General features: G+C 34.6%; 1 protein-coding gene across 5 annotated transcripts in view; it reads left to right on the plus strand.

The window, feature by feature from the left end:
- Positions 1–16,311, plus strand: part of ST18 (ST18 C2H2C-type zinc finger transcription factor) — a 177,376-nt gene that overhangs the window by 99,529 nt on the left and 61,536 nt on the right. For 4 of the 5 annotated variants that reach the window (XM_048940560.1, XM_048940562.1, XM_048940563.1 and 1 more), the window contains 3 exons: positions 1,510–1,613; positions 7,595–7,649; positions 9,545–9,575. In XM_048940560.1, the coding sequence (XP_048796517.1) occupies positions 1,510–1,613; positions 7,595–7,649; positions 9,545–9,575 (190 nt within the window). Of the gene's footprint in view, positions 1–1,509; positions 1,614–6,117; positions 6,243–7,594; positions 7,650–9,544; positions 9,576–16,311 lie in introns of all 5 variants that reach the window. The other variant, XM_048940565.1, reaches the window with a different exon arrangement.

Here is a 16,311-nt window from a genome sequence, read left to right on the forward strand (position 1 = left end):
TTTACAGCTACTCCCTTATGTGATTTAGTTCTTTATTGGCAATCTTTGAGAAAATAAATGAAAAATATATTGCTAATAAATGCATAGCATGATAGGATTTTAGACCAAAACCTGTTAAGTTTTAGGCTTAGGAAGTGATTTGTTCACTATTGTAGCTATTCTTAAGAGATCTTTTGTTTTAGGGTTAGTGTGTTTTGAATAAGAACAAGACAAGACAGGTAGATAGTGATAGCTTTAATATTCCTTTTGTGTTCCTTTTTTTTTCTTATTTTTCTTGCAAATGTTGAAAAAAAATAACGGGGAAAGAAGGCTTTGAGGGTAAGCAGCATCATTTTCCAGCAACATATTGGCTAAAAACAGCTTTAAAAATCTTCTCAGTACTAGGCTGTTTTGCTCTGTTTTTTTCTTCCCTCTTCATCATGTTGCATCTGCTGTCTGTTTTGCTACTTTGTAAAAGCCTATTTATTTTAATTAAAAGTTATTGATGGGATTCAAATAATATTCTATCTATTGGGACTCAAGCTGAATTTAGTTACTCACAAAGATGTTGCCTGCCTGAGAATCCATTTAAAGTGAGGCTTTCCAATTTCAGAAATGCAGAATTACAAGTTTTATTGGAAAAATTTCATTGGGTATAATAAGTTTCACCTCGAAGTTCCAGAAATTTATCTGCAAACTTTCTCATTAAGTAGAATAGATAGAATGAATTAGATAAGTCTTACTAAATACACTGTATACTGTTTGAAAGCTACCCATAAAAATTGCAAGTGAAAGTAAAATTTTATAATTTGATTATTGATGGCAGGAGAGATATATATATTCTCTGTGTAATAACTAATCACAGACAGATCTGATCAAGTTGCAAGTGCATTCAACTTTCTTTAGGTGTTTGAATGGTGTGGTTATTCCTTATTTCTGAATGCAAGGTTATCAGTATTGTACACTCAGATAAAAATTTCAATTCTCTCTCACCATTATTGTTGGTTTAGCATGAGTTTCCTTACAGAAAATAATAAATATTAAGAGTGGAGAAAAATCAAAGACATCTCGTATTTGGTTACAGTGAGAATGTGGTCAGTCTGACCAAGTTTGAGCATTGATATTCAAAGCAAAATACATACATAGATTCTAAAAAATTCAATGATTTTATTTACATCATTACTGAAATATTTTAGACTGCTTATCGTTTATTTCATACCATGTGCTAAATCATACTTGACTTTGGATTTTTACATAAAAACTGTGCTTTTCTGTATGTGTTTTAAGAAAAACTTAAGGTCTATGTGATAAACTATTGGAGAGGGCAAACCATATTTTAAAAGTAACGCAAGAAATTATTTCTACTTTTTAAAAACGTCATGTGCCTATGCCACATTTTTCATGAAAAAAATAATAATTAAAAAAAAAGAAAAAAAGAAAAAAATGATTATTTGCCTAATATAAAAAGTGTCCTCTTCCATCTATGTTTTCTTTAGTATAGCTGGTTTTTGGTTATATTTTCTTTTTCAGAGAATGAATTTCAGGATTATCTGTTAAATCGGGCAAGACGTCTTGGGAAGAGTGAACCTGGTCCTTTAGAATCTGCACATATTGTCACCCAGAAACACGCAAAGGTGGGATAACTTCTTTAAAAGAATGAATCTGAATCAAAATGCATCTCCATAAAAGTATTAGATTACTTTGTAGTGTTTTGTGCAATATGACTATATTTCTTCTATAGTATCTGCTGTTTTAAGAACAGAAATCTTAAAAATCAGGTATAAAAATAATGAACTATTCAAAAAGATGGAAACTTCTGTAAATATGTAGAAATTCTTTTTTTTTCATTTCTGAACTATGTTTCTTAAGATTAAATGCCAACAAGAACACAAATATATTTTAATCTATATGACTTCGAAAGTAAGAATGTATTTCATAATGCATTGCTTAAATTCAATCTGAAGAATAGCTTATTTGTGAATTTATTTTTTTTTTAATGAATGGATATTGATTTACTTTTGTTACTGTACATTTACTGAAAGGTCTTTAGATGTCAAGGCAACGCTTTTTTTTCTTTCTGTTTGAATATTGACACAGTCTTTCTTCAGTAGGAAGAAAAATGATATTTAGTACACAGTAGCCCAGGAGATAGTGACAAGACATTAAAGTACATGGAAATAAAAGTACAGGAAACAAGCCCCCAGAAACTAGGATCATCTTATGCCAAGCTGCATTTTACCATGGTGTACTTAATAATTTTTCTGTAAATTTAAAAAGCTAGCAGTTGCCCCTAATTTCATAAAGCTGTATCTCTGCCCTCTAAAGCCTTGGTAAAGCAGACTAATAGAAATACTTGGCACACATTGGTTACCTAAGGGAATAATAGAACTATTTGCTGTAGTCGTTTGGCAAAAGGACATAAACATATGGCTTTGGTTTATATTCAGCACTGCCAGTTGTGCAAAGTTGCATGGATGAAGTATACAACAGCAGTGACAACTCAGAAATCAGAAGTGAGAATCAAAATAAATCATCCTTGTTACAAAGTTATTCAAGCTTGTCCCTGACTTAAGGTTTATTTTGCCACTGAACATTTTCAAGTGGTGATTTCAACATTAAAACATTATCTACATTTCAAAATTATGTACAACCCACAGCCAGTTGTTGATGATTTATGTTATACTTTATGGTTTGCACTCAATGGATGTACTTGCTCGTTTTATTTCACAAGAAACAAACACATGTGAACTAGTTATTTCCATGACATTCAACTTTCTCTGATAGAAATGAAGAATTGCATTGTGTAAACTGAAGCAAAAGTTTCAAAAATAAAGATGGGATGACTACTTAAGTATGATTCATCAATATCATATAACAAGGTTTGTTTTAAGTAGCAGTCTTAAAGAACACTTGCTTTTTTTTTCTCCTTCCTGTAAATCAACTTGTGATTAAAAGAAAAGAATAAGCAACTTTAAGCCACAATGCAAATAATGTTCCTGAAAATTGTGTCTTCACATCTTTTACTTTTTTTTTTTATACTTCCAATAATCAGAAGATAGTAGCTTTCCCTAAAAGTTGCTATACTTGTGCTTTCCATTTTCTTCTTGCTATGTAATTTTCACTATCAGTCATCAGTGAATTCTTAATATTAAAAAAAAATAAAAGCTATCTTAGAGGGACAGAAAGATACACTTAGCACACATACATACACAAACAACCGAATGCTACTCTGTACTTCCAGATGTAGGAAGTAGGATGTAGGAAATCCTTTCCATTATGATACTATTTAAAAACAAAACAAAACAAAACAAAAAACCTTAATGTCAGTATTTTGTTTTTGTATGTTAGAATCTTAAATAACTTGTTGAAAAGAAATAGTAAAATGTGGCTACTAACAGCATTGAGAAATATTGCTGTAATGATATTACGTGTTGTCAGAAGCGACACATGCTATGTCATGTCACCTTGGGGTACAAGTAGCATATAGAGATCTTTGCAGTACAAAGCAGTATCTGACGTCAATTTTGAAGTCTGTGGCTTGTGTTTCAGAATTAAGGATGGACTTGTGTGCCTTAAAAGGCATGATTCTTTTTCCAACTAAGTTCATTAGTCAGATGTAAATGTTTTCTCTATACGAACACATGTAGATTACAAACAATGAAAAGAAGAGAAAAACTATTCTTCTTTTCAGAACTCTCAAAATCAGCAAAGTTTTGTCACTGAGAAGTTGCTTCCCGTGTTTCATTTTGAAAACATAACTTTTTGTTGGAAAATCCCAGGAAAACTTTTTATATCTTACCTCTAAATAAACTGGTGATTTAGCTACACAAAAGGAAAGTGACCACTCCAGGAACATGAAATGCGCTTACGTGAAATCATTCATGCTTGTTCAGAGAGCAGAGCAGAAATTAGAAAATGCTCTTACTTACATGTAAGAGAGAATTTGAGCAGAATTTGTGATATCGTGACTCCAATCCATTTACTAGGGTCTAGATACTGCCTTAGCTTTCTGTCTCAACCACAAATGAAGGAAGAAGAGAGGGAGTATCACACTGAAATTCACAAAATCAAACAGAAAGCATTCATAAAGACCGACATTTGTTGGGACATGCATTCAGGAAAAGCATTCAACGTTAACATCTACAGTACATTTCTAAATCATGGGAATATGGCATAACTGAAGGAACTCTGAGGCAGGTATTTATTTCTTAGATGGCTTTCTTAATGACTTAGGACTGTGTATCTGCTAACTCTCTTTTTGTCTCTGTGTTTCTGACTATTATCTCTCACTAATTCTTTTTGAGTCCATTAATCAGTTTCAACTCAATTTGAAAGGAAAGTGCTTAGATGAATTTAAATCCTGTCATATCAGAGAATCTGCTAATAAGATCATAAAATCTAGCTATAAGATTTAGTGGAATTAGTTTCACTATGCTTAGAATTACTACTCATCACTATTAGATATATTTCTACTTGTGAATCTTGCCACTAAAACATATGGGAATGCAGCTCAGAGTAAAAAATTCCTGGCCATCATTTAGATATTATCCTGATGGAGAAAAACATTTACAGGAGGACATCATGTATGGATTTTATACAGAGAAGAACTAGCTATCTCTTATGACTGTTTGTCTTAAGACGACGTGTGTACTGGTAGGGAGGGCCGACCATCCTTGAATTTGGGAGCATGAAGCATCATCTAGAGTCCATCCAGTCTTTCCAGTACGCAGCAGTAATAACATACGTATCTGAAATTCAAATCCTGATAGAAATTGCCTCATAAAAATACTCAGGCAGAATTTCTTATTTAGTTTAACACTTTCATTATTCCAAGGATGTTTTAAAAGTTTGAGTACTTCTTGCTGACTGCCTGTGGCTGTAATTTCATGTAAAACAATCACTATGCAGGTAAAAATAATAAGGCAGAATCTTAGTTCTTTTTTTTCTTTTTTTTTTTTAGTTTTTAAACATACCGTATTCAGTTACTTTTCTATAGATTTAAAGCTAATGATGCATGGGACTTTAGTAAGTTGTCTTTATACAATGTATTCATGATGATTCTTTTAATATGTGGCTTGCAGTGGGCTAAACAGCACAATAAATTTCAGAGTTGAGTTGATTAAACATCTCTCATAATTTCAAATTATTGCAAGGAAAGAAAATCAATAGAAAAATCACCTACATTGATTTTACTGTTGGTTTTCACTCATTGTGCAGTTTTTAAATATTCATCACAGTGTAACATGCTATTTAGACCAAAGTAACTGCTGTTCAGTAGAAGCAGTGGACACTTTCTGTTTCATAATTAAAAGAGCAGCACTGTGATTGGTGTGGTATTTATTATGAAATGATGACAAAGGAGTACCAGTGGTTTTAATAGTTTTAGCTTACAGGAGCTGTTGTTAATTTTGTCTGTAGAGTTGCAGGTGAAATAATGCACAGTGGATAAATAGTCTATATTGGTTTAACTGAACATAATATATAGTGTGTTCTGGAGTTGTTTGTCTCAATAGACTATAGTAATCAAAAGTAATGAACCTATTATGTGCAGGACCTTGGAGAGCATAGAATGGCAGTAAAAGTGTGGCACATAAAAGGTTTATTAAAGGAAATTAAAGTCCATCATTGCCACACCTGCTCCCCTATTATAAGTCTATGGCAGGTCAGTGCCTTCAATCACAACTCAGCATCAGAGAACAGAGCCATGTTTCCCATTACCATTGCAGTCGCATTGCTAAAACTCGCTCTCCAGGTTTTAAGGATAGTGACAAGCAAAGGCTGCCAGCAGCATTACTACGTAAACACAAGCCACTTGTGTTACTTCCCTGCTAATAATCAACAACAGATGTAAATTTAAACAGAGAAAAGATAACATTACCTGGGTTTGAGATGAATTCCAATCAATTTATACTTTTATTTCAGATATCATTAACCTGGGTTCTAGAATTAGACTTCTTCAAGTATATGAATAGCCTTTTCATACACTTGTGTTCTCTCCTACAAATAGGTATTTTGATTCCTGTTGTTATATCTGATGCAAAACCACATGCAACAGCAAAAAGGAAAAAAAAAAAAATGGGAAAATAGAGAAATGTTTTTTAACCACTATCAAGGCTGACTTTATTCTTTCATTCTCAGGTCAAATTTGTCATATTCTGCAATGCTCATTCAGATTCAGACCTTCAGGACATCTCAGTTGTCTGAGTCATGTAAAACTAAAAATAGAGCATCATCAGATCTTCAAACTCTATGAATAGAAAAAGGTATAAACAGCTTCTTGCATCTTCCGTCTGTGGGGCAAATCAGTACTGCTGATCCTCAGGAAAAAAAAAACAGAAAAAAGAAAAAAGAAAAAAGAGTGAAATAATGGAAAGAGTCTATAGACACAGCTTCTTATTTTGTCACCTTTTGCAGGAAAAATTTGTAGATGTTGGGCATAGAGAACTTCTGGTACCCACAGAATCTAGTTACCTATTGCCTGAAAGAGTTACATAAATCAGATGCTGATCCATGCAGTTGTTCCTGCATATTGATCTGCAGAATGTTGGATCATTACCATTTCACAAACAGGGAAACTACAATTAAAAACAGATAGGTAGTAAGATGCTACCATAATATTAAGAAGAATTACAGAGTTTCTGCTGTTTTGCCTAGGCAAAAATTCCTCATGACAGATTCTTCCACACACCTCCCTGGACATGCTCAACATTACATGGTTAAACAATCTGCTGTATACCACTGCAGCTCTTCATGAAATCTTAATCCCTTTGAATTTCAGGGGTTTGTAATAAAATCCATGGATTGAAAACCTGCCCCCACAATTATGGATCTGGGCCAGATCCAAGACCAGAAGGTACATATTTCCACTGCTAGTTTAGCTGTAGCCAAAAGTGTCATTTGAACAGCCATTCTTGCAAGGCCTCTCTTATTTCAGTTAGAAATCTGATGGCAGCAGCTTATCTTCTTTTTCTTTTTTTCTTTTAATTTTTTTTTTTTTTTTATGTAAAATACAAACCTGATCTTATGTTCCTCCAAAGGCTTATACACATCTATAATGGTTTCTTTCACTAGAAGTTCTACAAGATTTGAGATTTGATTAAGTGATGAAGTGTCTGGACATGGACATGACTGGACATGACTGTAGTCAGCATTCAGGCAAGAGTGTTTCGTGCTCTAAAATGAACTTGTCAGACACAGGTTCCATTGCAGCTCTTCTGATATGCTTCAGTTACAACAGTTATGTAGGATGCCTGTAGGCACTACTGTTTCTGGAACCTTTTCTTCCAGGAGGTGAATGTTGAAAGCAGCACTCACACAACATTGCCATTTCTAACCTTATACCTTCAGCTAACACCTGTAGACCTTGTCATTAAACCTAAAGAGTCACTCATTACCATCACTTTATTAAACAAATCTGTGCCATTAAAGGTATCTCCTAGGTATTTACTAGATATTCACAGATGGCTTTTTATCTCTTTGACAAGATTAATAAGGCATGATTATTCTTCTTTCTATTACTGTCTAGCCTTTGGAAATGTGAAAAAAAAAAAGCATTGGAGATTTTTTTTCTCAATGGCAAAAGGAATGAATTAAAGACTTTGTGTTAATATTACAGATGGATGCAGATGGGGAAAATAAAAAGCTGCGCACACGCTCAAAAGGAACCAAGGGTGAGTTAGCAAGCACATTCCATGACCCTGTGCCCAGCACACCATGAAATACGATAGTTCTGTGCATAGCCTCTAATGTGCAGTAAGAGAGTGTGTAGCTTCCTTTGGGTTGCTTTTTTAATCAATGTAGGACACAGACTGCTGACATTAAGAGGCATGATGTTATTAGCTATGGCTTAAAGAAAAGCAGAAAAAAAAATAAAAAGCAACTCTACTGTATACTATTTTCTTTGAGCTATTTCAAAAGGAAATAAAGGTTATGTGTTTTATTATGCAAACATATATTTTCCATAGGGAGTAGAGCAAGACAATATTGAATGGATTCTTTCAAAATAACATATCAAACTTTGTCTCAGCCAACTGAATGTTTTTCTGCCTACTGCCATTAGCTATCAGTAAATTAGCCGTGTAAATGCTTCAGAAGTAAATTTACCTTAATCAAAAAGTGCAGATGTATGCAATGCAGGAGAACCCTGTGCTTTTTTAAAGAACTGGTATTTGTGTTTGATTCTGCAAAGTTATGTCAGAGTTGTATTTCCCAGCTATTCCTCTCTTTTTATAAGGAACAGATGGAAATGCAATACTGAGAGATAAACAGGCACTTAATGATCTCAACATCTGGAAAACATGATTGACTAGCAATACAGTCCTTTCAGGAGAATAACTTTTTATATTAATACATAACACTTTTTGTGACTCTTGATAATGATTGAAAAATTGAGATACATAAAAATAAATGTCAAAGATTTGCCTTTCCTGCAAGCATTTTTGCTTGTGACTGTTTTCAGAAGAACAAAGCATCCATCTTCCAATCTGATTTTAAAGGGAATTTTGCAGTATTAGTATTGTGAAAAAAGGACTAGTTTGATTAACTGACATAATGCAGAAATTCTAGGTTGTTAATATCATACCTTCAGCTTGAAGCTGTAGTCAGAGTGAAAAATTAAAATGTAGTTTGGCTTAATTCTCTATATTCAAATGACCAAAGGAGTGTAACATTCCAGATTCCACTGAGAAAATGGCAGAGAATATGAGGTGGAATGCTATCCACTGCCCATAGATGAGGGGATAAGTACAAAAATGATAAAAATATTAGGTCTTTGAAGCATCCCTCAAAAATGTTCTCTGAAAGTTAAGTAAAAACATATATTTCAGAAGTATAAGAATAAACAACTTAATATTACAGGATCCAAAAGATATTGAGTAGGGAAGTTATTCAAATCTCAACATTAGAGTATATCTTCTCTGTTAAAAGAGTCTCTCTCTGAGCTAACAGGTGAATCAAATTTAATAGAAGATTTTATATTCATACTCTTTTCACTTAAGAAGATAATTACATCTTTTTAAAATTTATGAATTTTCTTTATACTTTTAATACACATACAAACGCATGTATGAACCAGTAGCTCTTGAGTGTTTTCCCAGAAGCTAAAAAAAAACCACAAAAGTTGCCTGTGCAACATGAGAACCACCTGTTGGCTTTGCCAATATGCCAATTATGTTGGCTTATGCCATTATACTCGTGTGGACAGCTTTCGTCATTCCCAAATTGAATTAAAATTCAGAAAAAGCAGAGATTTCTTATGCTTTCAACAAACACATGCCATTCTTTCTGTTTATTTTTTTCTTATTATTTTTCATGTTTGTTTGTTTGTTTGTTTGTTTGTTTTCTACTGAAGATTATGTTTCAGGTTTCATTCATCCTAAAATAACTGAGAATTATATGTTCAGTTAACATTTGCCACTGGTAGCTAGAATCCCCTGGTTAGCATGAAATAATCACCTGTGTTTTGATGATTGTTTCTCAATCATCAGATAGGCAGGTGCAAGATTGCAGAAAACACAAGTCTGGAAATGTAAACTAATTCATTCTTTCCTTCTGCTTTTATTAACAGTTCAAGTGGACTCCATAGCTCAAGAGCTCAGGTAAGAACTCATATTATTTATTTTTTCCAATTTTACTTTCTGATTTTATCAATAAATCCGTATCCAGGATATTGCTATCAAATAGAAAATCCAGAATATGCAGTGGCTTAGCTTTGCTCTGACAAAAGAGTGTTCTGATGCAGATACACTTTTAAAATACACCAAAAATAAAAGCAAAATGTTAGCAGTGATTATGCAAGCATAATCAAAAATGATGCAGAATTTGCCTATGTCAAGGCACACAACAAAAAAAACCTGTGGCTTATGATCAGTTTTCAGTCTTGTTTTTGTTGTAATAAATATAGCATTTTAGCATCTGAACATTCCAAGAGCCATGAACATTTATATGGTTTTTATTGGATGGCTTTTATAAAACCAATAGTCTCTGTCTATTTCTGTAAAAATTCTAAATATGTTCATTTTTCATCAAGTACTTACTGAGTTTCAACATATTTTAGAAATAGCAGAAAGTACTTTTCAAATTTGTGCAAAGAATGGCATTTCTGTCAAAACTACAGATTCTACAAGGATATACATACAGACCTTCCTAGTGTAGTTAACAAAATACGCAAGTTAGAGATGTAGTCAACAAAGGCAACATCCTAGTAAAGTTTGAATATCTAAATCTTATTAATATGGGCATCAGTTCATAATAGCTGGTCCAAGAGCATTAGAAAAATATTATGTAAAGACTGTTATATTTTCAGGACTCGATCTTGACAGAAAGAGCACTTGGAATTAAATACAAATTTTCACCAATACAAATTCACTCTTTATTCCTCTCAAGAGAAATATTTTCAGTAGGTGCTAATTCCCAGACTTATCCATCCAAAAAACAAATACTGCACCATAAATACTAAAAACATTTTTACCAAAAAACTGTTAAAAGATTTGCTCAAATTAATTTAACTTCGCATACTCAGTCTTCTTTATCGCATACAATTGAACTGCATAGCAGGCATCTGAAGTATGTATCTGTGGATTCTTCCATTTGGGGAACAAAACCAGCTTCACATGATTTATTAGATCAGTCAGAATGCCACTCTCTCTTAACATAGGGCATGAAATATTTAGAGAAAGTTTTCTTTGCAGTTTAGAAATACAAGGGCTGGTCTGACAGTAATGTCTCTCATTTTATTATGTTGGCCCAAGACGTCAAGAGGAAGGTGGTGGTATAGCAGTAGAGGTTGAACCTTCCCACCAGTATCCCATTACATTTTGTTGCCATGCAACAGTTGGCAGCAAAGGGGCAGTCAGACAGAATGGCATCTGTCAGGGAAGTACAGATGAAGCAAAGGTGTGTCACTGAATTCCTCCATGCAGAAAAAAAATTACACCTATTGACATTAATTGATGCTTACTATATATAGACAACAAACAAATAATGGTGGTGAGTATGCTGAAAAGTAGTGCTTTGTAGCAGAGAATCTGAGCTATCAAATACGTTATTGTGCTCTTTGTATCTTTGTCATTTCATGGAAATAAATAGGAAGCATTACTTTCAGAGCATATAATATTTAAAAGTTTTGTTTTATAATAAAAAAGAGGACATTGTAATCTTTTCATACATCTTGAACAAGTGCAATTGTAGGTTAACTACTCAGATAAATTATTCATGGTGAGTCACTCATTCAGCTCTACAGTGAACCTCATTTTTCTGTATAGCTTCAGTTTCCTGAGATTTAGTGCTTCTCCTTTCTCCTCTATTCATTCCTAATTTACACACCAGAAGGATGCATTAATCCAAAGAGGCAGTCATCCAAAAATGAGTATGGTCCATGTGTTCCTCAGAGAAAAATGTTTGAAAAATAGAGGATGTGCAAGTTTCTGCAACATCAGAGAAGCTTTTAATTCATTCATTATCAATTAATAAAGGTTTTCCTAAGCAATTTTCCTTCTCTGTATGACATACCTGTTATTTAAGAACTACTATGTCATGGATTGATTTTTCTGCCAGTAGCATGAAATGCATCTGAAAAGAAAATACAGTAGTTTAAAACACTGAACTAATCATCCAAAAAGTCATTGTCTATACGCTAACTTGGTGTTAACAATTTCTACAAAACAAAATTTCATACTGTGTATCTCAGCAGTCAAATGACTACTGACATGAGAGTCAAGTGATTGACTTCTTTGAATTTATTTGTGCATGGAAAATGAAGCTACAGGTTTCATTTTCAAAAGCTGTCTTTTGAAAATGTAGCCTAATGTAGCCTATGAACATATTCATATTACTCACACCTATATTATTATGGAAGAACTATTGAATGTTCCTCAAGAGTTAAAGAATGAAAAAGTCTATTGTGTTCCCTGGATACTGGTATTGGAATGACTGTCTTTTCTGACCAACATTCTAAACACTGTGTTGGCTGAGAAATTTAAATCCAGGCATAATTAATTTCCCCTTTTCCCCTGGCTTATCCTATCTGACAAAGCACTTTTACACTCCTTATTGAGTTTCTGTTACAAAGTGCCTTGGGATACTTCTACATGAAAGGCACTACATAAGCTTGCATGCTCATATTGTGTTATTATTAGTTTTGTAACATTGATTGGTTCTAGAGCATTTGTTAGTCTTTTCTTATTCTTCAAGTTGTTTCACAAAAGTAGAGAATGAAACAAATATAAAGTAAAGCAGAGTTGCAATCACCAATTAAATACAATAATGCATGAAAATGTTTCTTATCTAAATTTCAAGGGATACACTCTTGCTTGAATTCAAAATGGAATTCAATACTAAAAAAAATTATAAGAATTGATTTTAGGAAAACAAAAACTTCACCAAGAAATCTGGCTAATGGTTTTGCTATTATCCATCTTTTCCTGAGAAATATGACCATCATTCTGCTAAAAAATTAAACCCTGAGACAAACAACACTTTCAGTGCCCAGGTGTATTGTTGTTGTAGTAGCTGTTATTCTGCTGAGTAAAATAATTAAATTTCTCTTGCACTGCACTGAGTTTCTATAATATAGTACCTTTCTTCCACCTGTTGACCACCTATATACAACATTATTTCTATTTAAATGACAAACTTGCTCTGATGTCATGTAATAATATGCCTTGAAAATTTTCAAATTTTAAAATCATAGGATTTTCTTCAAATATAATAGGGCCCCCAGCACAAGAAAGACACAGAGTTCTTGGAACTGGTCAAGAGGAAGGCCACTAAGATGATCAGAGGGCTGGAGCACCTCTCCTATGAAGAAAGGTTGAGGGAAATAGGCTTGTTTATCTTGGAGAAGAGAAGGTTCCAGAGAAACTTCATTTTGATCTTCCAATACTTGAAGGGAGTGTATAAACAGGAGGGGGAATAACTGTTTACATGGGTGGATAGTGATAGGACAATGAGAAGTTTTTTGAAACTAAGACGGGAGATTTAGGTTATACATTAGGAGGACATTTTTCACTCATAGGATGGTGACACACTGGAACAGGCTGCTCAAGGATGTTGTGGATGTCCCATCCCTGGAAGCATTCAAGGCCAGCCTGGATGTAACTCTGTGTGGTCTGGTCTAATGGTTGGTTGGCAACCCTGCACATAACAGGGAAGTTGAAACTAGATGATCATCGTGGTCCTTTTCAACCCAGGCCATTCTATGATTCTATGTTGTCAGTAGTTCAGATTTATAAGACTTTTTTTCCTGTATTTATTGTATAGATTATACTGCTGAAGTGCAGTATGCTAAACTAATACAACATTAATAACACTTCAATATAGAATTGTTTCTCCTGTCAGCCTTAATTATTTACTTACAAACTACATGGTTTGTACTTCTACACACAGGAATGAAGTGCTTTGGTCATTCCATTGGTAGCTTAACAACACACAAGAGATCAGTTTCTGTCACAATCTAAACTTCACAAAACAGAGCAAAATATAATGCATAATAGAAATGAGTTCTGAAGTCAGGAGTTTTCTGTCTCATACGTTCAAGTTTGAATCTGACATTTTTCAGTCATGACATCTCTGTTGTTGAACCCATCAACAAGAAGCAGAAAGAAAAGGTCTTCTCTTAGATTATTTAGTCACAGACGAATGAAAGGACCAGGATCTTCAGCTGTGCTAAGGATTAGAGTGGAAACCAAGGGGAAGTGAGGAATATTGGTATGATGTATTCTCATTATTGTGTTCTATTTAACAGATGGGATACAGTATGATGAACCATCTGTAGGTTATGGAGTAGCATCTGGGTCAGACCAAGGATGAGCAAATTGGATTGATCGAAGCATAGGATTATAAAAGCATAGATCAGTTTGGCCAGATCCATATCTGAATAGAAAGGGTTTGGTTTCTAGGTTATATACAGGTGAGAACAAGTCTTTCTGACTTCTGTCACTAATGTTTAAAGAAGACTCTACCACACACTTGTGCTTCAAGTCATGGAGAACATACATGCTCTCTGATCACTGTAGCTACACTTCCAGTTACACTTCCCCTTACTATCAACAGTGTTAGAACATTTCTTCAAAAGGACTATTTCTTTAAGAAAGGTTAATTTTTGTTCGGAGCCCTTGTTTCACATGTGGGACATTGTAGATATTCAGATAAGTGATATTCAGATTCAATGTGAATAAAAGTACTTTACCAGAAAGGTGACAGAGCAGAGCTGCCTCAGATGTCTGTTAAAAGAAACAACTAGACACTTCACACTTTGCTGCTGTCTTTTGACTGGGAGCATGAAAAGCAAGGAAAGCAACCTTGCAATCAACAACGCTGAAGTACTTCAAAAGGTTTCTTTTGCTAACTTGTATTCGTCAACTTTAACCAAAATATTTAAGTATGTCAGTATAAATAAAAGTATTGACATGTAAGGAAAATCATTTTACCAGGAAATGTACTTATTATTTATTTTGCAATTTGGAATGTTTCGCTGTTTTTGTCTAAGTACGGGTAGATTATATGTATCATATTATATCTGAAATTTAATTTCAGACAGCAATGACATGAAGGTAGATAGTTTGATACATAGAAGATATAACCTCTGATTGATCACCTGAGGCGGAGCACTGAGCCAGCCGGAGGAGCACAGGTGAAGGCAATTCACCTGTTCTGCCAGAAGGGATGGAGCCTGGCTCCACCTCTCCTAGACCTATTTAAGAGCTGGCTACCAGTGGGGAAGGATCTTGTCTGGAGATCCCTCCTTCTGGTGTTTTGTGGTGAGCCCAACTAAGGGTAAGCCTTCCATTTATTCTCTTTTATTATCATTGTCCACTTTGCCTAACACTCTTGGTTATATTGTGATTGTAACATCTTGATATTCATTGATTATACAACTGGTAACTCTTTTTGTGAGCATCAGAAAATAAGCAGGTTTTGAAGAAATGTTTTTATGAAAAGAAAGTCTGGTGGATTACCTCAGAAAGAAATGAAAGCTCCATTTAGATGGAAGGAGAAGTGGGCACGAGATAAAATCATCCAAATAGGCTGAAAGACTGTCCTCAGTAAGAACTGCGAGTGTGATTGATTTATGTAGCTACCACCTTCGCAGTACTGTTATCCCAAAGGACTGCCTAAAGTTGAGACACTGACAGAGAAAGCAGTTTGTTCCTAGCTTATATGTAGAAAACTGTCGGGATTCTCCTTAGTTTTTGACTTGTAGTTTCACAGAAATTGCTTGTGGACTTATATTTTTGGAAACCGCTATCTTAAAGCACATTGCTGTTGGAGTACATCCAGAGAACGGCCAGAAAAAATATCCACAGAATGGAACACCTCTCCTATGAGGACAGGCTGAGAGAGCTGCAGCTGTTCCGTCTGGAGAAAAGAAGGCTGCAAGGTGACCTGATAGCAGTCTTTCAATATCTAAACGAGACCTACAGAATTACAGAAAGACCAAGGTTGGAAAAGACCTACAAGATCATCCAGTCCAACCATCCGCTTGTTGCCAATAGTTCTCACTATACCATATCCCTCAATACAAAATCCAAATGTTCCTTGAACTCCTCCAGAGTCAGTGACTCCACCACCTTCCTGGGCAGCCCATTCCAGCGCCTGACCACTCTTTCAGAAAAGCAGTATTTCCAAATGCCCAGCCTAAATCTCCCCTGGCAAGCTTGAAGCCATTCCCTCTAGTTTTATCACTAGTTACACAAGAGAAGAAGCTGACCTCCAGCTCACTACAACTTCTCTTCAGGCAGTGATAGAGAGCAATAAGGTCTCCCCTGAAAAAGAGACAGACTCTTAAGGAAGGTCTGTGGCAACACAACAAGGAAAAATAGCTTCAAGCTCAGGAAGGGGAGATTTAGGGTTAGATACAAACAAAAACTCTTTTACAGTGAGGGTGGTAAGGCACTGGAACAGGTTACCTAGTGTTGTGGATGATTCCCTGACACTGGGGACTTTCAAGGCGAGGCTGTATCAGGAACTGGACAACCTGATCTAGCTGTGGATGTTCCTGTTCATTGCAGGGAGTTGGACTAGATGGTCTTCAGAGGACCCTTCCAATTCTGAGGACTCTATGATTCTTGATCTAATCAGCAGAGCATTTGATCTGAGACAAAAATCTTTATCATGCTGGTTTTATTGATAATTGATTTTCAGTTAAACAATAAGCATATATATATTAATAACATCTATTCCCAGGCTCTGGAGTTAGAAGTAGTTACTGTTTTCCCTATTGTTTGGAAAAGAAACTTCCTCCCTGCCCATTGTAGAAATTTAAATGAGAACGAGTCTTTGAAACTTTTAACTTTGACTTCTTATTCTAGGACTTCTGGCATAACCAAGGATGTC

The sequence above is a fragment of the Lagopus muta genome, chromosome 3 (genome assembly GCF_023343835.1).
Source record: "Lagopus muta isolate bLagMut1 chromosome 3, bLagMut1 primary, whole genome shotgun sequence".
NCBI lineage: Eukaryota > Metazoa > Chordata > Aves > Galliformes > Phasianidae > Lagopus > Lagopus muta.